This window comes from Colletotrichum abscissum, assembly GCF_030869225.1.
Source record: "Colletotrichum abscissum strain IMI 504890 chromosome Unknown Scaffold_74.1, whole genome shotgun sequence".
Lineage (NCBI taxonomy): Eukaryota > Fungi > Ascomycota > Sordariomycetes > Glomerellales > Glomerellaceae > Colletotrichum > Colletotrichum abscissum.
In genome coordinates, this window is record NW_026850519.1 from 87,735 (window position 1) to 111,660 (window position 23,926).

A 23,926-nucleotide genomic window follows, 5' to 3' on the forward strand; every position below is an offset into this window, starting at 1 on the left:
TCTCATATTACCCGGCACCGGCGTTTCTGCTATATCACGCTCATGTCATGCGCAAAATACTCCATGCGGCAGGAGAATAGGTGCTTTTGGGGGGGTTTTGTTTTTTTCTCTTCACGAAGGTCATGATTGGAACGGGGTGGATGAAACGTCGATTATTATTCTCAAATTTCAAGAATCTCAGCAGCAACCTACTACTACCCTACTTAAAAAAGAAGAACTACATGTCGACTGCGCGCACGCAACGTCTCTTTGTCCTCTCGACATCTTTGGTATTCCGACCCGGCTTGACCTTTGGTTCCTTTCCCTCCCTCACTGCGTGCTGCCTGATCATTGACGTCAACGTTATCGTTTACTTTGTTTACAGTCTTGTCCGACCTTCGAGTCACGCGGAGCCGAGACCCAGGTGCTTGGCAGCGTGGTCTACGTGGTCCTTGGCGAAGGAGGCCATGAAGAAGTAGGAGTGGTCGTATCCCTACACACTCTGGTCAGCGTCTAAAAGTTTGAATATGACGATGAATTGGGCTCAACTTACGTAGTGGTATCTCAGGCTCAGACCCTGGAGGTTCTTCTCCTTGACGACCTTTTCAAAGTTCTCGGGCAGCAGTTGCTTCTGGATGTAGAAGTTGTCACCGAGGCCCTGGTGTCTCTTGTATTAGTGCCAGCTCCCATATGCGTCATTGTGATCATATGAGCTCAAGAAACTTACGACATCAATGAGGGCGTTCAGGGGACCGTAGCTCCAGTTCTTGACGAGCTCGGTGGAGTCGTGCTTGGCCCACTCGGCGCGGTCGTCGCCGAGGTATCCCGTGAAGGCCTTCTCGCCCCAGGGGCACTTTGACGGGTTGGCGATGGGGGCGAAGGCGCTGACGGAGCGGTACATGCCCGGGTGGCGGAGGTAGAGCGACAGCGCGCCGTGGCCGCCCATGGAGTGGCCCGTGATGGAGATGCGGGAGCGGTCGAGCTTGCCTGCGAACTCGCGGAAGAGCAGCTCGGGGAGCTCCTTTGTGATGTAGGTCTCCATTTTGTAGTTTTGGCGGAAGGGCTCGCGGGTGGCGTCGACGTAGAAGGAGGCCGCCTCGCCAAAGTCCCAGGAATCGCGCTCGCCGGCGAGGTCGAGGCCGCGCGGGGAGGTGTCTGGGTAGACGACGGCGAGGCCGCGGGCGGAGGCCTGGGATTGGAAGAAGCCCTTTTCGGTGCAGTTGTCCGGGGTGCAGGTCAGGCCCGAGAGATAGAAGAGGACGGGGACGGCGCGGGTGGTTGCCTGCGGGGGCAGGTAGAGGTTCACGGCCATGTCGGTGCCGGTGGAGTTTGACTTGTGGGAGAGCTTGAGGAGCTGGCCCCCAAAGGAGGTGATGGTCGCCTTGGTTTGGAAGGTTGCGGTGGCCATTGTTGCTATTTTGCTGTTTTGGGTATCAACTATGTGTCAATTGGGTGTTGAAAGGGGGGTATATAATGCTGTTCGTTATCAAGCAAGACAAGAGATGTTGAAGGGAGTGGGGGAAGAAGAAGAGCTTGAAATTATTCTACGCCTGGAAGAAAGGAAAAAAGAGAGGGCCTGGGGGGTATCAAGAGGGAGGGCGGCATCTGAGGAGGTCTAATAAATAAAAACACCGAGTTAAGTCCACTCGAGTTCAGATCGGAGAAGTGGAGGAGGAGGAGCACAGAGAGAGAGCTTGGCTTGGCTTGGATTCATCTCTACCCCCCTCCGTCTCGTCCTGCCATTGACCGTTTGTCCCTCCTTCATCATGATGCCAATTGTACCCCACCATGGACCGCCGAACGCCCAGCAGGGATGCAGGAGCGAACCCCTCCAAGGTCTCACCTAGCAAGGTGTGCCGTGTACAAGTGCTGCTAGGCGTATAACATACCAAAGGTGGTAAAGCTACCCGGCAGAGGAAAATACTTACGTACGGCTAGGTATAGCTACAGCTACTCCGTACGAATACCTAAGCTATCTATCGCCCGGCGATCCAGTTTGCGTTTGTAATGCATTGTGTGGGTGCGAGGTCTTTTCACTTCATGCTCTCAGCTGCGACGAACCCCGCATTGGAGGGGCAAGCCCAGGAGACACTTTCCCGGGAAGGTACCCGCTGTTGCTTATAATTCGGTACCAATGTTCGGTAGCTGTCCCGAAAGCTGAGTGGTCCCCCAGAATGACAGCTCCCTTCAGAGTTCTCGGCATATTATTTTAATTCTTCTCACATCAACTACCAGATTCCGACTACCAAGACGCTTTCCCTCGTATCATGCCATGCTATTCCAAGAATACAACAGCCTCATCCTGCTCCGTCACAGTAATCTCTCTCGCTCTTGTCTCTGCTGTTCTACAGTATGTATTTCTTCAGGGAACGCTCAGTGCGCGGAAAGTCAAAGTCCCGACTCAAGGCATTGAAACTTTTCCATCGTGGTTTGGTGTATATTGACCGTATATCCTCTTTGGGACCAACGAGCATGCCCGGTTCCCCAGCATTGGTCAACATGCGAACTCGATGTGAACTCGATTTCGAAGGATCGGCTGGTCCTTGCTGAGAAGGCTTCAGTCGGACACGGCGGGTTGGCGGCACACACCAAAGTTTACTACATGAGCAGCAGGCTTTGATGGACGGCGAGCTTGCTCCCTACCGGGTGCTCTTCGCTCTACAGCTGGCGAGAAATACACGACTACTGACCAAAGCTTGTGGACGGCCAATCGCAATTGTTCTTCTTCATCTTCCCCAGCTGTCAGCAAATCTAACCCCCGGACGACTCGCTAGAAGCATGCGGTCAATTTGCTTGCATACCAAAAGTTGGACTCTACTTCTTCAGCCATTGGGAGCGAGAAGCTACCACAAGCATATGCCAGATTCGCTGCCACCGAGCGCAAACCTGCATGCGAGAGGTTCATGCTGTCCTGTCACAGGGACGACAGTTGGGATGGACTCGCAGAGGGCCCGAGAGCCGATTGAGAGTCTGTTCCACGCTTTCTCGAACGACGCCACGCAAGGGAAAGCGAGGAAGGCACCCGCCACACAAGGACTCAAAAGACCAGTCCATGATTCATACCGTTTTGTGGTTTCGGGTTCGGATGACTATATTGGAGGCTTGAGGGTTTGAAGATCGAGCCGCGCCATCGTCAGCAAGGCGACAAGAGACGAGAGCCTCGAGGTTTTCTCTGGATTGCGGGCTCTTGGGGAACAAGATGCCAAGACGGTTCTGAGTATGCGCTGGTCCACTCGGTTTTGCACCCGCTAATCGCGAATATGGATCATAATTTGGCGCCTGGTTGAGCTTTAAAAGGCAGTCCCAGCATTCACGCCAACAGCTCTATGGATCATGACACAACATGCTAACTCGCGCAACGGACTGCCCAACTGAACGAATTAGCCAACTCGCCTGCGTATGATTTGGTCCGGCATAGAGACGGGTGCAGACTTCGGGTCTGCCATACCTGACCGCCGCCAAAAGGCTGCGAAAGACTCGAGCTCGAGGGAGCATAGAAGCATGAAGCATGAAGCCGCCCTCAGGAGACTGACTCCACTCCTGCACCCGACACGTCCGCATCTGGTCCGTGGTTCGTCGCGATCGCCCCCTCCAAGGCGGACGAACCGGAAGAGATCGCTCGGGTGACGGGCCGCAAGGTGGCACCTCCGTGTGTTTGGGTCCATGATGGCACGAACGTCATGCAAAACCTCTGGACGGGCCGGCTTGCCCGGGCAGTTAGGAGAACCAGGTTATCCCCTGGGTGGGAGTTGAGAAGGCTACACCCGCAACGACGGCGAACGGGATCGCTCGTACGCTTGGGCGACTAGAATACACCTGTACTCGAGCCCGGAGTAGTTCTCCGGACTCGTGGTATTGCTCGTTCGTTGGCCTTGTTGTCGATATTCTTGACGATCGAAGAAATGCATGTTTGACTCGTTTCCCATCTCTTGCTCGAGTTCAGATTCAGTTTACAAGCCACCTGCTCATCCCATATTTCTCACACAGGTTCGCGACGGAGCCATGCTAGGTAGATACGCTGAGGGAAATGTCGTCGGCTCATCGACCTTCTCACCATGTCAGAACGAAGCTGGGTTCCCTATGAGCAGACGACTGGAATCATGCTTCTGTACGTAATGGATGTGCAACTTTTCATAGACCTGAAGCTCGGCCAAGGTAAAGAACCTCCGGCCAAGAACTAAAGTAAAAAAAAAAAAGACAATCTCATCCCAACGCCCGGTAGGTATTGTACAAAAATAAAGCAAAACACAAACGCCAAGACCAGTCCATATGCCCCCCCTCCATGCAACCGCCATTGGTCCAGCCTATTCCATTCCGTAAGCCATCCTTGTTTACGCCAGTCGTAATTCTCTCCTCTGGGCCAGCACTACTGAAGATGCAATGCGATCGACAGCAACGTGTCCAGTTCGCCAAACATCCGCATTCTTCGTCATATTATACAAATCCAACAAGACTGGTGTAAGTGGCAGTGTGCCTTTTGATCAACCAAGTTGTCGGGCGTTTCCTGTTCGTACCCTTAGTTGCGAGCCTTTGGCTTTGCCAGCATGTTGAGTCGACTCAGACTCATACCGCCACGCTTCTTCGTGGGACTCGGCGACTGAGCAACGCGAGGGCTCTGAAGCTTCTTGCCGATAGTGCCCGGGGTAGCACCCATCAGTCTGGGGGCCAGGAGAGCATCGCCCTCGGGCACATGCTCGGCCTTGCGCCTCTTGCCGGCCCTGTCACCAGAATCCACCTCAAGGTCTCCTTCCTCTTCACGAGCTCGAGCCCGCTTCTTGTTGGTCATTCCATGGGGCTTTCCGGCCAGGAACTGCATGGGAGACCTGTTCTCCTTGTTGGAGGTGAACTCGGGGCCAGTGGGGAAGCTGCCCGGCATGTCAAGCGAGGCCCGCACATGACGGACACTGGCCTGTCCAGCAGTCGAGCCGAAACCAGTCGGAGAGGCGCTACCGAATCGGATGGTGTGGTCGCTGCGGAAAGTGAATGTGCCAGGTACAGTCGGAGGCAGAGGCTTGATGCTCTCACTGGCGTTCTCGGTCGCCTTGTCAGACGGGCTTCCAACATTCAGTTCGGGATAGAGATTCTCGCCCTTCTTTCGCTGGGTGACATTGCCGTTGCCGAGCATGGCGTCGAGGCTGGGGTACTCAACCTCTCCATTCTTACGGATAGGGCTTATGCTCGCAAAGGCTCGGTGTGCAACTGTATTCGGAACATCGGCGGCTCGGTTAGTGTCCGGGGTGAAGTCGACTCTCTTAAACAACTTTCTTCGCGGAGTCGTGAACGGAACGGCGGGAACCGTCTTCTCTGCAGCCTGCGGTGCAGGAGTCTGGGAGATGCTAGAAGCGGGCTTGGGAAGAGCACTCTTCGTCTGGTTCAAGGCTCCCTTTCCGCCACGAAGAATCGACTTGACTCTTTCGAAGCGACCGGGGCTCACAATTCGGCGTTTCAGCTCGGCCGTCTTCTCCAGCGCACCAAGGTTGTTGGTAGTGGCAGACTTTGTGAGACCACCCAGATCAGGCTTCGAGGGCGATTTTCTGAGGATTCCAAGCTCGGGTTTTGACGGTGACTTGACGAGCGATCCCAGGTCAGGCTTGCTGGCTGACTTGGTGAGAGTGCCAGGTAAGGGCATCTTGGAACCAGCAGCGCGAGCCAGGGAAGATGCAGTGGGGCTCGTGAGGGAGGCCAGACTGGGCTGAGATCGAAGGCCAGTAGGCGCATCTGTTCCGCTAGACTTAGGACGCGGGAGAGAGCTGCCGTCGCGAGAAACTGGCCGGGCAGTGGTGGCATCGTCCTCGAAACGCTGTCGCATACGCTTGACTGATGAGGGCGGTTCAATGTTGGCAAAGATACGAGACTTGGGTCGAGGTCCAAGAGTCGACTTTGTGGAACTGCTGGAGTCCGCATCGTCCAGGTTGGCCTTGGACGGAGAGCGCTTGAGGCTAGACTTCTGCTGCGAGGGCGTATCGGGGATGCCCAAGTTGATCTTGGACGGTTTCTTCAAGATCGACTTCGGGTGAGTGGGCGTATCGTCGACGTTCGGCTTGGATTGAGATCGCTTCAGAACAGATTTGGGCTGCGTCGGCGTGTCATCCAGGTTAGCCTTGGAGGGCGATCGCTTCAAACTAGACTTGGGTTGCGTAGGCGTATCGTCCAGGTTCGCCTTGGACTGAGTCCGCTTCAGGCTCTTGAGAGGAGTGACCCGGCCAGGCTGGGCTCGGAAGGCTGAAGGATGACCTTCGATAGAGTCCATCTTCTTGAACTCAGCCATGTGGACAGCGCTGAAGCGGCCAGACTTGCCCCTGGCCTTGGCAATCCTGCGGCCGTTGATCTCTTCGTCCTCTCTCTCCAGCTCGCGCTTGGCCAGCAGTTCGGCCTTGATTCTGGCTGCCTCCTCGCGCAGCTCGTTCATCATCTGCTGGGCATCGCTGCTCAAGCCATTATCGCCGGTAGGCTGGGCGACGCGGAAGGTGAAGGGCGACTCGGGGACGCCCGTGGCCTTGAATGGCGTCTTGGAAGGCGTCGCCTGAGGATCGGCCTTCTTGTCTGAGGGGTCCATATCTCTGAAGCCGAGCCAGGTGGCGGAGGGAGGTGCTGCGGTGGGGTGAACCTTGCTCGGGTGCATTTCCGACAACGGGGCCTTAATGTTTGAGTGGGAAGAGGGCGTCGCGGGGTCGTGGTTCGGGACGGCGAGCGCATTCAGACTCTCAGCGACCTCTTGAGCAGGAGGAGTATCATCGCGTTCGGCAACAGAGGCCAGAGTGGATTTGGCCTTCGGCTATAGATAAAGAAAAAAAAATTGTGTGAGTTAGGCGCCGCGCCGTTTGTTTACAGAAGCGGTCAAAGAGCGTAGCCTGTTTGCTTACCTTGGGCGTGTTGGTGCTGGCCAACCGGGCCGAACGACGGCGAGGCGGCGACGACATGTTGACTGTTTGCGAGTGAGAATTGTCAAGCTCGTATGCGTGAATGTCGGTGACGATCGAGAGGAGAGCAAAGAGACGGAAGAAGTCGAGCCAGCGAGTCCCTGGTTTGGAAGAGGAAGGGTTGATGATGTCAGGCGAGAGAGGAGTGGATGGGGGTTCCGGGCTGCGGTTGCGGTACGTAGAGCGCGACGGGGATATTTTGGAGAGGGGCCGCTTCGTTTGTTTACATTGCGCGCTGTGATCTGAGCTGTGATTGGATGGCAGTTGAGGGACGGCCCAAGCTCTGGACCCCTTGGCTCTGTGATCTTTGGCGGGATGAAAGTGGGGGGGGGGGGGGCACAGTGAAAGTTCAGAGAAGCCATGGGTTTCTACGCTTTTTTGGCTGCGAATTCACAGTGGAAATTTCGTGGTGCTTCTTCTCTTGACGATTACAGTACGACCAGTGTTTACTCGGATGGCCCTCGACGTGCTCCTCGTGGGTCAGAAGACAAGGGGAGCGCCTGGCTAGGGACCCACGGCCACTTATTCTCGAACCCTCTCTTGTTTCAAGAAAACCGGCGTATCTCAGCTTGTTTGGCCCATGGCATGTTGTATCCGCACACTGCCTATCGCCTATATAGTATAGCAGGCCGTCCACGTGCTCCTGTCTCTTTTATCCCGAGGAATGCGGTGCAAAGAGACCGTTGGATCTAAGCAGTGCCGAAGGCATAGCCCAAGCCGAGCGTGAGCCACGATGGCCCGCGCTTCGAACTCAATTCTCGTCGGTATCTACTGCGTAGATTGACCAGTGCCAATCCCGTGGGGAACAGTCTCTACCTCTGCTTCTCAGTCCTGGCCCTTGGTCTTGTCGGAGGGCTAATGTTCAGCGATACTTGAAATTCTCTTGCTTTCACGTTGTCTCGCAGTGAATCACGTCTGCAATGTTGTCTCGTACATAGGCTTCCATATAGCTAATGAAAGCACATGAACTTTACCTTGATCTATATCACACATATTACCATCAGAGATTAGCGAACGCTTGCTTTCAAAGTTATTACTCGGATTTCACAATCTCATATCACTCTTGGAATAAAGACTTAGGTCAATCTGGTTTGAAACGTCATTCTTCGATGGCCATTATCTATAATTCCGAGCGGTCGTCGATGCGTTGCAGCAAATCCCAATCCAACCTGTTAGGGCCAGAGGCCCAATGCTCACGAGAAGCCTCAATGTTGAGCCACCTATCCAGTGTATAAAGTTGGCACCCGCACAGCCGTAGACTATTCCATGGTATAAATGCATGTGTGCCCTGCCACCCTTGTCCATGCCTATCCTTGTTGAAATGTGTACCCGCCAATATAAACAAACAGTCCTTAACGCCGCCGATTGAGAGAGGTTTGATTTCTCAATTTGATGATCCTACCAATGCCACGCCGCCTTTTCAATGTGTAGAAGCGATGGCACCTGTGATGCCCAGCAAGGCCATTCCCATGAAACCGAAAAAGATGCAGAGATTCCGATTGTGGTTCAAACTTAGCGCCTCAACAAAGAGCTGAAGGCCGACGCTCACCATGATTCCAGCCGTAATGGCAAACATGCAAGCGTAAGAGACAGCATTCGGCGTGAGGTGAGTATGCTTCGCAAGTTTGAACCACAACACAGCAATGCCCGCACCCAAAGGCTGGCTAAGGCCACCGAGGATCGCGGCCCAGAACATAGCCCTCATGCGACTCCCAAGCGCCATGTACAACGGCAGTGCCATGGCAAATCCTTCAGTGATGTTGTGGACGAACAGCGCCATGAAGACATTGAAACCCAGTGCCGGATTTGCGTGGTTCGTTGCGTAAGTAATGAAACCCTCTGGGAACTTGTGAAGCGCAATGGCGATTGAAGTCTGCAAGCCTAGAGAGAGGAAGGCATTGGTAGGTACGTGATGATGATGTTGCGCCTCGACATCTTCGTCCGCGTGTTCGCCGTCACCGTGAGCGTCATGATCGTGATGCGATTGATCGTGGCCATGACTGTGACTGTGGTCGTGGTGGTGATGCGTCTCATCGTGCTCCGGCACCGGCAGAGGCTCCCTCGAAGCTGCGCGGCTAGTTCGCATTGTCCCACTGATTGGAGAATTACACGAGGAACCACCCTCTTCCAAGTCTTCCAAATCCGTATGGCTAGGAGCGTAAAAGTGCCCTGTATTGGTGCGCAGGATAGCCGGAGGCTTTGATGTGGATGTCGAGCGGCCGTTCAGGTGCTTGAAGCACTCCTGACCACAAGGATCCGTGTATCCAAAGCATGGCCCCTCTTCGTCGCAATTCGTCTTCGTGTCTTTGACGAAGGACATGACCCGTTGTTGGACTTGGGCCATGGACGGTCGTCTATCCACGGTGGGGCCACGGCTTCGCGAGGGTCGGGTCGTGGGGGTAGCGTGATTGGTGCTGAGACTCAGATTGCCCCTACTCGAGGCATGGCGCTTCGCCATGGGTGGTGCGCCGTTCTCGTGTGCAACCTCTCCATTCAGAAGTGGTGTAGACTCGGTAGCGTGGCCATTCTTTGCTATTCTATCAACAAGCGGCCGTCGAGAAGAGCGGCGACTAGAGGTATACAAAGAAGTCTTTCTGCTCTGGCTGCGCGATCGGGTATCGGTCTCGTTATGGTCATGCGTATGGTCGCAATCGACAACGTGAGATGGCATGTACTGATGCAGTAGGCGTGAAATGACCTGAATGCCAACAAAGCCTCCAATGAAGCAGGCCATGATAAGGAACCCAGCGATCTGGTCTTGGAAGCCATCCTCCTTAAGGTATTGTTTTGCGGATGGGAGCATGTTGTTCAACGCTGAGTAAAGCTGTTTTGCAAATATAAAGTCAGTATGCGTTCGCCAGAATCCGATTGCGTGAGCTTCTGGGGTTCAACCCACCATGACACCGAAACTCAGACTTAGAGAGCATGCCAGGAAGGCATTGCTGTCTTGTATCCTAAAGTTGCGTTTCCCGGGGAGGTATCGTATAACGAGGTCGACACAGATGATAGATGCGCCCACGACACAAGCTGTCAAGCAAGCAAAAGGTTAGCCTATGTTCGTCGTAGGAGGCCAAGGCAGGACGCAGTGCGTGTTTGATCACCCACCTATTCCGCTCACGATGCACATGATCCACCCCCTGGTGTCGTTGTCAAGTTCCGTCGACTCCATGATGGGCAGCTCAGCTCAACACCTCCAATCGATGGCTGTAGGATGTCTGTGTGCTCGGCGCATGCAGAATGGGATGCGTGATTTGATCTTCTTCTCGTATGCGATTCGACCTATATGGTTCTCGAGTATCGTCGCAATCCCAGGAATTTGAATACGGTATATGGTTTAGGTGGCTGCGTCCGCAGCAGAGCGGCAGGCCTCTGACGTAGGGTAAGGTTGTATGTGCGCAAGGACCCGGTTGAATCGCAAGTGGTGTACGGTACGTAGGTTGGTCGTGGAAGACGCAGGTAGGATAGCTGGTGTATGAAAGGATATCAAGGTGTTAAGGTGAGGCCTTGAAGGTATTCGCCACGGGTTGGTGAGGAGAGAAGAGAAGAGGAGCGAGGAGGAGAAGTGAAGGCGTAGGTCTAGGGAACGAAGGAGTGTACGGTAATGTTGCAGAGAGAATAAGGTAAGGTGGTGATGTCGATGGCCGCTAGTAGATCAAATGCGTCTTTGCGCGCAGACTGGTGGGGAGACTGGGAGAGACTTCTGCGCCTTAAGCTTTCCACCTGCGTGGGACGTGGATTCGGGGGCGCTGAATCTGGCTCTGGCTCTGGCTCTGTTGGCGGGGCCGGTGCGTTGTTTCCCAGTGATGGTCCATGGCTGGGGAGGGGGGGGGTCTTATGGGCCTGCCTTTTTCATGGGCTTTTCTTGCACCGGATTTTGAGAACCTTGATGGCCTTTCCCAGTCAGACTCGTCACCTTACTGATTAGTATTATGAGGGAGTCTCATGTCCCGACAGAGTCCGTTTCCCTTCCATTCTACCTTGCATGCTTTCTTCTGATTTGGTCTCGTACCTACAGGCTGGTGCTACTAGGTTTATTCATCCTTCTTTTAGTCGATTGCCGCCCTGCAGCTTGCCGTCTGACCCTCCCCGAAAGCAACCCACCTTTTCTTCCTTTCTGATGCAGGAAACATGCGGCTCTTTTTCTAACGAGAGTTGAAGCGATGAACCAGCCAACACTAGGTACACTGAGAACGTAGGTTGTTTCGATCCTGCTGAGCCGGGCAAAGTCACGAAACAACGCAGAATGGTGCTATTGTTCGCCCCTTTGTTGGGGATCCCTCGCCCATGTCCCAGACCGAGTCAAGGCATGTTGACAGCTCACGTCCGTGAATGGATCAAGTCTTGGCTTTGAGAACCCGGATGGCGGGACGAGGTATCCACGTACCATACCTGACCTTACGAAGTACCTTATTCCTCGAGCCCCGTGATGTGCGCTAGCCGCCAACTCACTGAAGCCGCCCGAAGCGCCCTGCTAACAGAGAAGACTGCGCAACACGTGAAAGATCTATATTGCAATTGTGGTAGAAGCGGCATGCTAATGTTGTGTCTTATTTGAATGCTTGATGCCAGTAGGCCAGGATCCCTCTCCAAAAAGAGAGTTTACGTCGCGCGCGCAGGGCAGAAATGCGCCGCGAATCGGAGACTGGGATTTGGTCATCCGCTAGGCCCCGCCCTCACCGAGATACCGATCCCGGTGAGTATGTCACACCGAAGTCGTCGACCTCAACTTTTCCCATGGGCCCCTGCTCTGGTTTCCTTCCCACCCCACATCCACGGTCCACCTGCCTCACGCCGGCAAATGCTCGGGACAAGGAAGCTGCGTGGCTGCATCTCCTGCCGGCTGCCGCACTGAGCTGTTCCTTTTCCGAGTAGGTCCCTGGAAATCGCCGCCCCGGGCTATGCGCTGCCGACCGTTGCCCAAAATTTTCCAGCTCCGAGCTCCAGATCCCCGTCCCGTGAGGTGAGACACCCACCACACCAACACCAGCAACATCATCACATGCCCTCTTCTCCTTGCCCCGTGGCCAGAGTAGTGTCAGCAACAGCGGATCCTTGAAATCGGGCAACTTTTCCAACTCCCTCTTCCACCATCATATCGTGTCAGTTGCAAGAGACAAATTAAAAAAAAGGCCGATACCGTCTCCCCACGAACCGAACCGTCGCCATGTCGAAAACCACTTCCATCGCCCTCATGGCGCTAGGCGCCGGAGGCGGCGCCGCGCTCACGGCCTCGATCTACTCCATGCGCTCCCAAAAGCAACCTCCCACCGCGACGACAACGGCACCGACGACAACCTCCTCCTTCTCGACAGCTCCCACCGTCCCCGTCCCCAGCACGCAAGTCTTCGCCAACCCCAACGCCGTCCCGCTCCCTCCCTCACCCTCCGGCGGCCCGGGTCCCGTTCCCGTAGCGTCAGGCAGCCCCGTCGACCCAGCAGGCATCTTCGAATACGGCTTCCCGGGTCCCGTAGCCGACCTCGCGACCCGGCAAGGGCTCGTCTCCTCCTTCGACCGCCGCACCCGCAACCCGCACTACGTCGTCGAGCACATCACACCCGCCTCCCTCGCCCAGCGCGACGGCGACCGCAAGCACAGCGTCTTCCTCGAAGACGCCTCCGTCCCCGAAAAGTTCCAGGCCAAGCTCAAGGATTACTTCCGCAGCGGCTACGACCGCGGCCACCAGGTCCCCGCCGCCGACTGCAAGTGGTCCCAAAAGGCCATGGACGACACCTTTTACCTCACAAACATGTGCCCGCAGGTCGGCGACGGCTTCAACCGCGACTACTGGGCCCACTTCGAGGACTTTTGCCGCCGCCTGACGACGCGGTACCCGTCTGTCCGCATCGTCACCGGACCCTTGTACCTCCCCAAGCGCGACCCCGTCGACGGCAAGTGGTACACCAAGTACGAGGTCATCGGCAACCCGCCCAACGTCGCCGTGCCGACGCACTTTTACAAGGTCATCTTCGCCGAGGACGGGAAGGCCGGCGGCAACGTCGCCATTGGCGCCTTCGTGATGCCCAACGCGCCCATCCCCAACAGCAAGCCGCTGTCAGAGTTTGAGATGCCGCTCGAGGCCGTGGAGCGCGCTGCGGGACTCGAGTTCGCGAGCAAGCTTGCGCCGCAGCGCCGCAAGAGGCTCTGTACCGAGGCGACGTGCGCGATTGTCGTCAAGGAGTACGCGGATAGGCAGAAGCAGATTGGTGGCGGCGGCAAGGGCCGTTCATAGAATGGATCGGCGGGGTTGCTGAAGGATCACGGAGGAGTGCGTGGGGAGGTTGCTTTCCGATATGGACCGTTGGGGTTTCTTCTATTTGGCGGGGATTTAGCATGAGACCGAGCTGGCTCTCCATAGTTGTCCTTTGCTTTCACATATGTACCATTACTGTACCTTGGAAGGTGGAAGCGACCGAGGATAGAGAGAGAGAGAGACAGAAACAGAGCAGGGGTCGGCTGCATCGCATATTTGCATACACAGAGCTACGACACAAGCATCATGCGAAGGGATCCCAAGCCACAAGCAGTGGGGCACATGTACACTAGACAAGCCTGGTCAGTCGACAGTTGTCGACAGCATGCCTTCGCATACGTATATCATCACATTGTCCAAAGATGCAGAGTTCCTCGAGTACCGTGACTTGACTTGTGTGTTTTTTGGTTCCCCCCCAGCGCCGGGGTATCATCAACCCGTTACTTCCTCCTCAAAGCCACTATTCGTACACTGAAAGGACCGTCGAGTGCCGGAGAAATCCAAATCGACGACTTCCGAGTCGTATTTTGCCTCCCTACCACCCGTTTGCGGTTTCCACGCCCCCTACGCCCGCCCCAATTCTACTACAGTTTCGCTCGCCTAACGGGACCGCGTATAGTTCCCACGTCGCTGCTCCTGCTTCAGACTCTCCTCCTGACTAGGAAGCGGCGCCCGCCTGCCGCCACGGCCACCGTCGTCGCGGTCTCTGTGGTTGCTGTTGTTCGCGCCGGGAGGCGGCGGCATGGACATGGGCATGGGCGGGAACCCGGGCGGCGGCACGAAATTCGGCGGCGGCACCATGCCGGGCGGCGGCGCGAAGCCACCTGGTGGCGGGGGAGGTAAGGTGCCGCCGGCCTTTTGGATCATTTCAGCAATCTTGGCCAGGTCGGCTGGGTTGCTCGGGTCGATGCCGCCGGGGAGACCTGGGATCATCGGCGGCGGCGGTGCACCGTTTAGCCCGGGCAGGGGGAAGGGTAGGGGCGGAGGGGGTGCGCCACCTGCGCCGCCGACGCCGGGGATCATCGGCGGTGGCGGGACGGGACCGCCTGCGCCGCCGTTCTGCGGCATCGAGAGGCCCGGTAGGCCCGGTAGTCCAGGAAGACCAGGGAGGCCTGGGAACCCAGGGACCATGGGTTGCTTGAGAGGCATCTTCTGGTCGACGAGGCCGTCCATCTCGTCTTCCATCTCCATCTCCTCCTCCTCCTGACGCTGGCGGCGCCCGCCGCGGCGGTCCCATGTGCCGTTGGCCTCGGCGGCGGCCTCGCCGACGTGGTAGCGGTCCTGGAAGACGTCTGCGTCGCCGGGCCGCTTGCGAGACCAGAAGCGCGTGATGCGGTCGTTCGAGCCCGAGGCGAGGATGTGGCCTAGCGGGTGCCAGTCGAGAGACCAGATGGCAAAGTCGTGGGCAAAGGGGACCTTGTGGGCGGGATATATCGTCTGCGCCGGGGTCGTCGACGGGTCGGAGCTGTCGTAGGGAGCTACGGAGTTTGCGTGACCGGCGGGCGTGTTGGGCTCGTCTAGGATGTAGTGGTAAAGGGAGCCGTCGTGGCCGCCTGTGCTGAGGAGGTTGGAGTGGACTGGGTGCCAGGCGATGGTCGAAATGTCCTTTTCGTGGCCCTTGAGCAGGCAGATGTCGCGCATCATTCGGAGGTCGAAGACGCGGGCCGTCTGGTCTCGTGCTGACGTTGCCAGGCAGTCGCCCTGGACCTTTTCGAACAGCGTCTTTGTGATTGTGTTTTTGTGGCCGTGGAGGGTGGTCAGGCACCGGCCTGTCCTGGGATCCCACAGCTTGACCAGATGGTCTTTTGAGCCTGATACTAACAAGCCCTTTGTCGGATGCCAGTCGCAGCTCTTGGCGTCCCAGCCGTGGCCCTTGAGGGTCGACTCCTCCACTCCTCCAGCAAAATCAAAAATTTTGAGCGTCGAGTCGTCGCATGCAGTGACGAATTTGGAGTCGTTGGGGCTGAATGCGAGGTCTCTGACCGGGTCGTTATGTGCGGCGATGCTCTGAAGGTTGTTGAAATTGGGCTGCCAGTACTTGACGCTTCCGTCGTGGTCGGCAGAGATGAGCCAGTCGTCGTTGTGAGAATAGGCGAGAGCTCTGATGGCGGAATCGTGGGCCTGCATAATGGTCTCAAAGTTGAATCCGGTACCGTTCCATAATGTGAACTCTCCGCTGCTCGACGCGGTCAACAGGCGGCGTCCTTCTGGCGTCCACCTGACGACGTTGACCGGGTGCTTGATCTTGTTCAGTGATGAGTGTAGGTGCTTCACTGGGATTGTGTCACCGGGATCTGTCCTCCTCGCGGCGGGTGGTATGAACTGTGAGCATGTTAGTGTCAGGGATGCAGATGAGGAGAAGGCGGCCTTGTAGAGGACTCACATCAACGATGAAGCTGGCACTAGGCCTCTCGACTTCTCCGGTGTATGCATCGCCGTCAAGTGGCGAGCGATGGCGCATCCAGTTGGCGACGGTTGAGCCATAATCAGTAACAGGACCTGGGGACGTCAGTTATATGCTCGTGGAAGCTAGTCTTTGTCTCAAGCGCGCAGGAGTTTGAGATGAGAAGTCCAGATGGTGTTCGCCCCTGTCTCTCATCATGTAGGCTGAGGGCTTCCGCTCTGGGTATTCTACGCATGAGCTCGTGCTAGAGAATCTAGGTAAAAACTCACGTCGACCCCTGGCTCTCACGAAACCGCCATCTTGGCCATCTCCATCACCGCCTGGGCCTCCTCCTCCTCCTCTCCTGCCATGGTGATCCCCTCGAGGATCATACGCCATCTTTAAACTCTCATGAGGGTTTCGCAATCTCTCTTTGTTGATATTGAGCTCATATGTAGTTTATGGCTGATGAAATAAACCCCGAAATTTCAGTAAAATGTGAATTGGCGCTTGTTGGTGAGGGAGCTTCAGCATTGTTCGGTTCCACGAGGTTGGTACGTCGCCAATGACAGTGAAAACGACCGCGACGCGTGCACAGGCCAGCTACTTTTCTCGCAGTCACATGACCCAGGGAGCTGAGAGCTGGGAGCTGGGAGCTCTGCTGTGGACTGAAGGAAGGATGCACAGAGGCACGTCCCTTCCAACGTCGTCAATTTCGGTCGATGAGCTAATGCAGCCTGGGTACGTACCCGCTCACTTCCCGGGAAAGGTCGACGGCCCACGGTTTTTATCGGTTTTCTTATCCGGGCCAATATCGGGGCGCCCATGTCCCAAATTTCCATTCCCATGCCGCGAATGCCCAAAAATATCCCGCGATTCTTCGTGAGGTGATAATTTATGGCAAGGTGCGATTTCTTCTGGCCCCTCTCCCCACTGCCCAGTCAGTCAGGCACTTTCACATGTGATTTTCCAGTTGCAAAGCCACGGCTCCCTCCTCGTTTTTCTCTAGACTCTGACTCCCAAGTTCCCTGGACCCACGAGGTGAAGCCCATGTTGGACCACTCAGAGCTGCCACCGGGGATCGCCGTCACTATCCGTGGAGCCGTAGAGACCCTTGGCGTGCATTGGATGCATGCGACTTTTCTCTCTCTCTCAAGGCCTCAACTTGCCTAGGCTGGCGGCGTCAGGATGCAGGATGTGTTGGGTGATTTTAAACACAACGGGCTTTTTGCTCTCTGTCTCTCTGGGCTGTCTCCTTCTCTGCGGTCATGCATTAGCGCTGGCTTTGAGGCGCTCTCCGTTGATCCAGCCAGGTTCCGGGTCAGACAGCTCAACGACCCTGACATTCTCAAGGTCCCCCCTTCCAATCCCGCCCCAATGGGCCGTGCCATCGTATCTACCTTACCTTACCTTAGTACCTTGGCCCGTCGTCACTCGTCTCTCTCTTTTTCGTAAATTCTGTTTTGTTTACTTCATCTCTCCTGCATTTCCATGTCTCTGATCAGTTCTCTGCATCGCATCTCTTCAACTGGCCCGTCCTGCACGCCGTCTGCATTCTTGTCGTCAGCGCGCCTCCTCTTCCATCATTCCTCCACGTTGATGAACGAATCCCCACGCTACAAGGTCTGATGGCGTCGGCCTAGCTTCCTCCACCTGGTTTTCCCTCCGACTACATACCTCACTTACCTTTCCCCCCCCCCTGTGCCTTGACGTACCCCCTTCTTTAAAGCTACCTCACCACTCAATCATTTTCCTGCACCTCAGCCATTGCCCCTCACCAGGCACAGCCAAAAAGCCAATGCGCCCTACCTGGACCTTCCAATCCAGATAAAATAGCTTCTCCTCAGTTCTGAAAGGAGCTCAAATCGATTCGCGGGCGCCGTCCGTTTTCCCTTTGGAAACGCCGGCTACAAAGTCAATCCGTACTCTTCATCTTGCCTGACCCGGCCGCGCGCGGTGTCTTGCATTAGAGATCTATACTAACGAGTCCGATATCTTATCGCGCTTGCCACCACTTCACTCCCTGCATTGCATATACATAGCTCTTCCCTGACAGCCTACCTACACGTCTCCTCACTTTATACTTTCACCCATCTTTCCCCCTCGTCATCCACTACGGCCGCTTTTCCTTTTTTCCTCCTCCTCTCTCTCTTACATTCTTGTTGAGGACCCAATAGCTCCAGGGACGTCTTGCCCGTCATGAACACGGCTACGGTGACGAGCCTTGAGAGCTCAAGCACCACCACTACCTCCTCTCTGCGTAACAAGCACAATGGCACCTCCAATGGCACCTCCAACCCCAAGGCCGCCGTCAAGCCGACTACTACACCCGACACCAACCGCACGACCGACGAGCTGAGGAGGGCTATTCAAAAGAAATACAGACACGTCGCTGCCGTCCACTCCAAATCGCGCCCATCAACCCTGAGCCATGACTCTAACACGGCCCCGAGCTTCATTGGCTTCAGGAACTTAATGATTATTGTATTAAGTACGTCGAGCCGATGCCGGAGCTGCTTCAATGGCATTGGCTAACCAAGCATAGTTGTCGGTAATCTTCGTCTGATGATGGAGAACATTCAAAAAGTAGGCTTCAACGAATTGTTCTTGATATGAAGACACACCTCACTAATCAGGCGCTTGTAGTATGGAGTCTTGATTTGTGTTCGCTGCCACGATTTCCGCCAGCAAGATCTCGCTCTCGGCTTGGGCTTATATCTTCTGATCCCTTGTCATCTTATCGCCGCGTACCTAATCGAACTGGCTGCCGCCCAGCAAGCAAGGGGCCTGCGGGCGAAATCGAAAGACGGAGCCGCCAGCCCAACAGAGGACCAGCGCGCGAGGTTTGACTCGACCTGGAAGGTTATCGCTTGGATCCACGCCGTTAACATCACTCTCGCTCTGACCGTTACATCCTATGTCGTGTACTTCCACATTCACCACCCCTTGATCGGCACCCTGACTGAGCTCCACGCCATCATCGTCTGGCTCAAGACAGCGTCGTACGCCTTTACGAACCGAGACCTGCGTCATGCCTACTTGCATCCTGTCAAGGGCGAACTTGCCGCCATGCCCGAAATTTACCAGCAGTGCCCGTATCCTCAGAACATTTCGATGCACAACCTGGCATACTTCTGGTGGGCACCGACATTGGTCTACCAGCCCGCGTATCCGAGGACGGACAAGATCAGATGGGTCTTTGTCGCGAAGCGCATGGCAGAAGTGTTTGGCCTGGGTGTCTTTATCTGGTTCGCTAGCGCCCAGTACGCCGCGCCTGTCCTCATCAACTCTCTCGACAAGATTGCCTCTCTGGACGTACCCAAGATTCTCGAGCGGCTGATGAAACTCTCGACGATTTCTCTGGTCATCTGGCTCGCCGGCTTTTTTGCCCTCTTCCAATCGTTTCTCAACGCTCTCGCCGAAGTTACCCGGTTCGGTGACCGGTGTTTCTACGAGGACTGGTGGAACAGCGAGAGCTTGGGTGCATACTGGCGATTGTGGAACAAGCCCGTATACCAGTACTTCAAGCGTCATGTCTACTCACCCCTCATTGGCCGAGGATGGAGCCCAAGGGCCGCGCAACTGGCCGTCTTCTTCGCGTCTGCCGTCCTGCACGAGGTTCTTGTTGGTATCCCGACACATAACATTATTGGTAAGTCGTCTCGGGGGGGAAAACTCGTACAGTCAGTCAGTCGGCTAACAAAGAAAAACAGGTGTTGCTTTTGCGGGCATGTTCTTCCAACTTCCCCTGATTGCCCTCACCACCCCCCTGGAAAAGATGCAGTCTCCCACGGGTCGCATGCTCGGCAACTGCATTTTCTGGGTCTCGTTTACCATCCTCGGGCAGCCCTTTGCAGCTTTGATGTACTTTTACGCGTGGCAGGCCAAGTACGGCAGCGTCAGCAGGCAAATGGCCTGTAATTCGGTTGCAAGCTCGTAACTCGCCAAAACAATCATCAAATGGGGCACGGCGTTGGCCTGGTACTCTTTTCTATGTACACTATGATTTCTGGGTTTTAGACAAAACACAATAATTGGCAGTTGGCTCAACATGTCGTTCTTCAAGTTGCGTGCCATGACGAGCCCATACTAACTACCCGCAAAAGGGAATCATGGTCCCGACACGCTTGCGATAGTCCTCGTAATCCTGTCCAAAGAACCTGACCAACAGCTCCTCCTCGTGTCGTATCCTCTTTGAAAAGAAGTACCACAACACGACGGCGTACGCCACCAGCGACACCACGTTCCCCATGACGAGCTGCGTGCCGATAGCCCACCAGAAGAAGCCAAAGTACGAAGGGTGCCGAAAGTAGGCGTACACGCCGCCCGTGACGAGGGTATGGGACTCTGCGCGGTAGTGCTGGACGGTGTGGTTGAAGCTCTGGCCCGCCGTGACCATGGCCGCGGAGCGGACCGCCTGGCCCAGCCCGACCAGAAGCAGACCCGCAATCAGGAAGAAGGGTCGGAGGCCGAAGGGCGCCCAGGCGCTGTCGGGGAAGACGAGGTTCGCGAGGAGGCACTCCAGGAAGGCTGTCGCGTGGGCGATTGCGTAGGCGGGCCAGTTTGCTGTCAGGAGGTAGGCGTGGACTGTCGCTTGCGGGGTGTTGTAGGCTGCCGTTGTGTAGAATTCGAGAAAGTGGAAGAGGGAGAGGGCGGAGAGGAAGAAGGGGAGGCGCCAGAGCGGGGACGAGGTAGTCTGGAGGAGGAGGGACAGGGAGAGGAGGCCGAGGGTGAAAGTTGTGCCGAGGAGGAAGGCGCGGAGGGCGATGCCGGCGAGGGATTTCGGTTGGTTTGGGTAGTATTCTTTTCCTGGGGTTGGGGGGTCCTGGGGGCGGGCGTCGCTGGGGGGGATGTCAGCTTGGGGGTCTTTGTGGCGGTTGTGGTTGCGGTTCGGGAGGTTTGGTGGTTGGGAGTAGAGGGGGTTCATGGGCGTGCGTGAAGACATGGCGATGGTGGGGGTCTTGGTGTTGAGGGGCAGAAAGAGGTTCGCAGAACTGGACGTCCTTTGGAGGTGTCCGAGGACGTCGAGGTCGCAGCCGCAGTTGCTCGCCTCACTTCACCTCACACCAGGGATAGGACAGAGCAGGACAGGACAGGACGGTACGGGACCGGACATGTGCGGAGAGGAAACGGGGTACGGGAGATCGGGGCGGTGTTCTTGTGATTGATGCCGGGACCGAGGGTGGTGTGGCTGAGTTTGCGGCTCTGGCTGAAGCAAGACGAGAAAGGGAAGGCACAGGAAAGGGAAGGCAGGGAAAGGTAGAGATAGGTACTAGGCAAGGCAGATGGGTACTTACACCCGACGGAAAGTCGACATGGTTGTGGCTGGCTGACTTGTGTGAAAAGATGCGTTGATCCGATGTTTCTGTGAATCCAAGCAGGTCGGGTTAAGCCACTCGGGAGCCCACATGCAGAGTCGTGGTGGTGGCCGCGGGATGCGGGATACGGCAAAGGGGCAGATGCGAGTGTGGCAGAGTTTACGTTGCGAGAAAAAAACAGAGCCTCAACGAGCCGCGGAACGACGTCGAGACTGGAAGAGCGCAGTTTGTGGCGGGGCAAGTTGGCTCTAGCTTCTTTTGTGGCCGTCATTTACATGCGAGCCCAAGTTTCCCGTTTTTTTTTGCAACACTGACACAGACGTCTACGGATAGTTGCGACGAAAGGGAAAAGCGGGAAGAAGGGCAGAGAAGGAAAACGAAAAACTTGGCAGTGCTGGTAACTCTGTTCGAGTTCAGAACATGGCGGTTCTGTGGCGGTGAGCTCGTGATGGGTTTGCGATAGAGTGAATTGGGTAGTAAAAGCGAAGTATGAAGTCGGCGTTCGTCAGCCAACATGCGTGGAAACGGAGTCTCTCGGATTCGTGAATTGCGAGACTCCGACGTCCAGTGTGGGTGATGGGGTGCGTTCTCCCGGTCGTTTGCTGCAATCCTCGGAGGTATTCGAGTATGTACTATACTAGCAAGAATCGTGGAGATGTGGACGTGAGACTGCACAGACGTTGGATCCTTCTTTCTGTGCTGCGCAGACTGTGGAATCCAAGATGCGGAATCAGATGTCGTCCCCCACCTTTCCTTCCCAGCGTTAGTCTCTCCACCTCAGCCCAGCTAGGGGATGCTGAGGTTATTCCCGTTGTGATGTCAGGTAAGGCTGTTCTGCTCAATGGGTTCTTCAACAGTTCCCTGCCCCAGGTATTCAACGAGGAAGAATACGAGGGAGGGACGGGAGAAACGGAATCTGGCAAACAATGTTTTGCTGTGGCTGACAGATAGAGACAGACAGACAGAGATGACGACCTGGAGTGAGTGCGTCGTGTCTGTCTGGTGCACACACACACACAGAGTTGACGCGGGTAAGGCCAAGCGCGAGCGCGGGCCGAGTTAAGGGGGGCGGGTGACGCAAGTGCGTGGAGCCCCCGCGGCCGTCGATGCGCTTTGAACACCTGCGGATACTTCGTACACTGACTGACTTCTCTTAGGTGTCGTGCAAAATACTGCTGTTGCTGGCAGCTGCTTCTTTTTCCCATTTTGGGAGGGGGGGGGGGGGGCACTGGGGAGGAGCAGCACCAGCAACCAACATGGTCCAGGTCTGGTCCCCTTCTTTCTTCGTCTCCCCCCCCCCCCGTCCCCGTTTACACGTACCTTGCTTCGGGTTCACCGACCAGATCATCCACCTTTAGCTCTGCTGCGTAGCCTCTGGGCTCTCTTCCCTTTCCCTTCTCCTTCCTGGCTCCATTGCTTCAATTGGTCACTTGATCCTTTAATGCCTCTTTCTTCAGGGTTGCCAGCTCGTGAATTAAACTACCAGACTACTGCCATAGCTCGACAACGGCCGGCAATTGGCATCCGAGATCCAATACCTACACTACTTTACTCTCCGTACCTACACTACTGCATACTCCTCCATAGAGACCCTTTTCCTCTTCCTCCTCATCGTACAAAAAGTCGTGGGTTGTGCTCTAGGTTTTCCCAAACGACCCCGTCTTCAATAGAAACACCTTGTTCTCGCTTCTTCCATCCATCAATTACATTCCTCCTCATCATCCCCCCCTTATCCATCTCTGTGGATATCCTTTTTCTTGTCAACTCACCGACAAGTCGGTTGTTTCCACCCCAGATTCCCCTGACCCCCATTCTGAACTTACCTCACCTCACCTCACCTCGCTTTACCTCGCCTTACACGAGCTTGGCAAACATAGACACACTTCAACTCATACCTACGTCCCCTACACATACGTACCTTACGCGCGACCGCGCACAAAAGACACATCCCACATGCTCATCCTCCAAGACGTAGCCATGGACATCCGCACCGTCGACAAGGAAGAAAACAGGAGGCGCATGAGAAACGGCGAGCTCTACTGGGCCTTTACCCCGGATCTCATCGCCGACAGGAAACGCTGCAAAGCCGCTTGCGACAAGCTAAACAACGCTGGCGATGTCAGCCGCCGTACCCTCGTTGGCATGTGGAAAGAGTGAGTCCCTTCTCTCTTTTCTCTATTTCTCTGTTTCACTATCTCCACCCCCCGGTTCTATTTGCGCGTATCGCCGTGTCCCCGCATCATTTGGGTATCGGCAACTTTCCAGACCTTTTGAGAGCTTCCCTTGTCCCCCGCAACTTTGCATTACCTCATGTGTACTCCGTACCTAGCATAACGAGTGAACGGATCTGACTTGAGAACCCACCCAGCATCAACCGGGACACGATCCCTCTCCCTCCGCCACGTCTCCGCCATCATGAGGACGATGCCCTGCTTGAAGACTACCCGTGGATCGATACCCCGATAAAGATGGACTACGGCTACAATGTCAAGTATGTGACACCCACCCCCGGATCTCCACAGCCAAGTGAAGCGTGCCTCGTACTCACCGCCCAATAGGCTCGGTGAGAATGTCTACGTCAACTCCAACAGCACATGGATAGACACCTGTCTCATAACCGTGGGCGACCGCACCCTCATCGGTCCAAACTGCTCGTGTAAGTCCCCTCCTCTCTCCTCTCTTCTACTTATACCCCATCAGGCGCAACCCGCGACCCGCGAATTACCTAAGCTGACCTCTCAAAAAGTCTACAGCGGCACACATCCGCTGGAACCCCGTCTCCGCAACGGCACCCGCGGGCCAGAGTCGGGTAAGCCAATCACCATCGGTGAGGACTGCTGGCTCGGCGGCAACGTCATCGTACTGCCCGGAATCACCATCGGCAAGGGCGTGACCGTCGGCGCCGGGAGCGTCGTGACCAAGGACGTGCCGGATTTCGTATGCGTGGCGGGTAACCCGGCGCGGGTAATCAAGACTGTCGAGCAGTCGCAGCCGACGACAACAAAGCCGTCGGACGAAGTGCCAAACAGGATCGTTCCTAGCTCTACCATGTAGTAATACAGTTTTCGCGTGCCTG

The 23,926-nt window shown here is 55.8% G+C and overlaps 8 protein-coding genes across 8 annotated transcripts; 3 read left to right on the plus strand and 5 right to left on the minus strand.

The window, feature by feature from the left end:
• Nucleotides 1–382: 382 nt before the first annotated feature.
• CABS01_15825 (S-formylglutathione hydrolase) lies at nt 383–1,387 on the minus strand (the record flags this gene model as incomplete). Its single annotated transcript, XM_060549159.1, has 3 exons — nt 383–472; nt 533–637; nt 707–1,387. 3 exons carry the CDS (start codon nt 1,385–1,387, stop codon nt 383–385), a joined length of 876 nt encoding a protein of 291 aa, XP_060390933.1.
• Nucleotides 1,388–4,495: 3,108 nt separating this feature from the next.
• Nucleotides 4,496–7,145, minus strand: CABS01_15826 (uncharacterized protein; the record flags this gene model as incomplete). The annotated part of the gene is made up of 2 exons (XM_060549160.1): nt 4,496–6,754; nt 6,843–7,145. Coding segments are annotated over 2 exons (2,562 nt in total), but the record flags the coding sequence as incomplete, so codon positions are not given.
• Nucleotides 7,146–8,319: 1,174 nt separating this feature from the next.
• On the minus strand, nt 8,320–10,068 carry CABS01_15827 (ZIP Zinc transporter; the record flags this gene model as incomplete). The annotated part of the gene is made up of 3 exons (XM_060549161.1): nt 8,320–9,723; nt 9,796–9,926; nt 10,005–10,068. The coding sequence occupies 3 exons, from the start codon at nt 10,066–10,068 to the stop codon at nt 8,320–8,322; spliced, it is 1,599 nt and encodes a 532-aa protein (XP_060390935.1).
• Nucleotides 10,069–12,063: 1,995 nt separating this feature from the next.
• CABS01_15828 (DNA/RNA non-specific endonuclease) lies at nt 12,064–13,128 on the plus strand (the record flags this gene model as incomplete). The annotated part of the gene is made up of 1 exon (XM_060549162.1): nt 12,064–13,128. One exon carries the CDS (start codon nt 12,064–12,066, stop codon nt 13,126–13,128), a length of 1,065 nt encoding a protein of 354 aa, XP_060390936.1.
• A 621-nt stretch (nt 13,129–13,749) lies between these two features.
• CABS01_15829 (WD domain-containing protein) lies at nt 13,750–15,931 on the minus strand (the record flags this gene model as incomplete). The annotated part of the gene is made up of 3 exons (XM_060549163.1): nt 13,750–15,471; nt 15,533–15,648; nt 15,823–15,931. 3 exons carry the CDS (start codon nt 15,929–15,931, stop codon nt 13,750–13,752), a joined length of 1,947 nt encoding a protein of 648 aa, XP_060390937.1.
• Nucleotides 15,932–17,731: 1,800 nt separating this feature from the next.
• CABS01_15830 (MBOAT family protein) lies at nt 17,732–19,472 on the plus strand (the record flags this gene model as incomplete). The annotated part of the gene is made up of 4 exons (XM_060549164.1): nt 17,732–18,023; nt 18,078–18,118; nt 18,179–19,184; nt 19,246–19,472. 4 exons carry the CDS (start codon nt 17,732–17,734, stop codon nt 19,470–19,472), a joined length of 1,566 nt encoding a protein of 521 aa, XP_060390938.1.
• A 153-nt stretch (nt 19,473–19,625) lies between these two features.
• CABS01_15831 (isoprenylcysteine carboxyl methyltransferase) lies at nt 19,626–20,477 on the minus strand (the record flags this gene model as incomplete). The annotated part of the gene is made up of 1 exon (XM_060549165.1): nt 19,626–20,477. One exon carries the CDS (start codon nt 20,475–20,477, stop codon nt 19,626–19,628), a length of 852 nt encoding a protein of 283 aa, XP_060390939.1.
• Nucleotides 20,478–22,803: 2,326 nt separating this feature from the next.
• CABS01_15832 (galactoside O-acetyltransferase) lies at nt 22,804–23,904 on the plus strand (the record flags this gene model as incomplete). The annotated part of the gene is made up of 4 exons (XM_060549166.1): nt 22,804–23,003; nt 23,219–23,341; nt 23,409–23,506; nt 23,597–23,904. 4 exons carry the CDS (start codon nt 22,804–22,806, stop codon nt 23,902–23,904), a joined length of 729 nt encoding a protein of 242 aa, XP_060390940.1.
• Between the last annotated feature and the right edge of the window lie 22 nt (nt 23,905–23,926).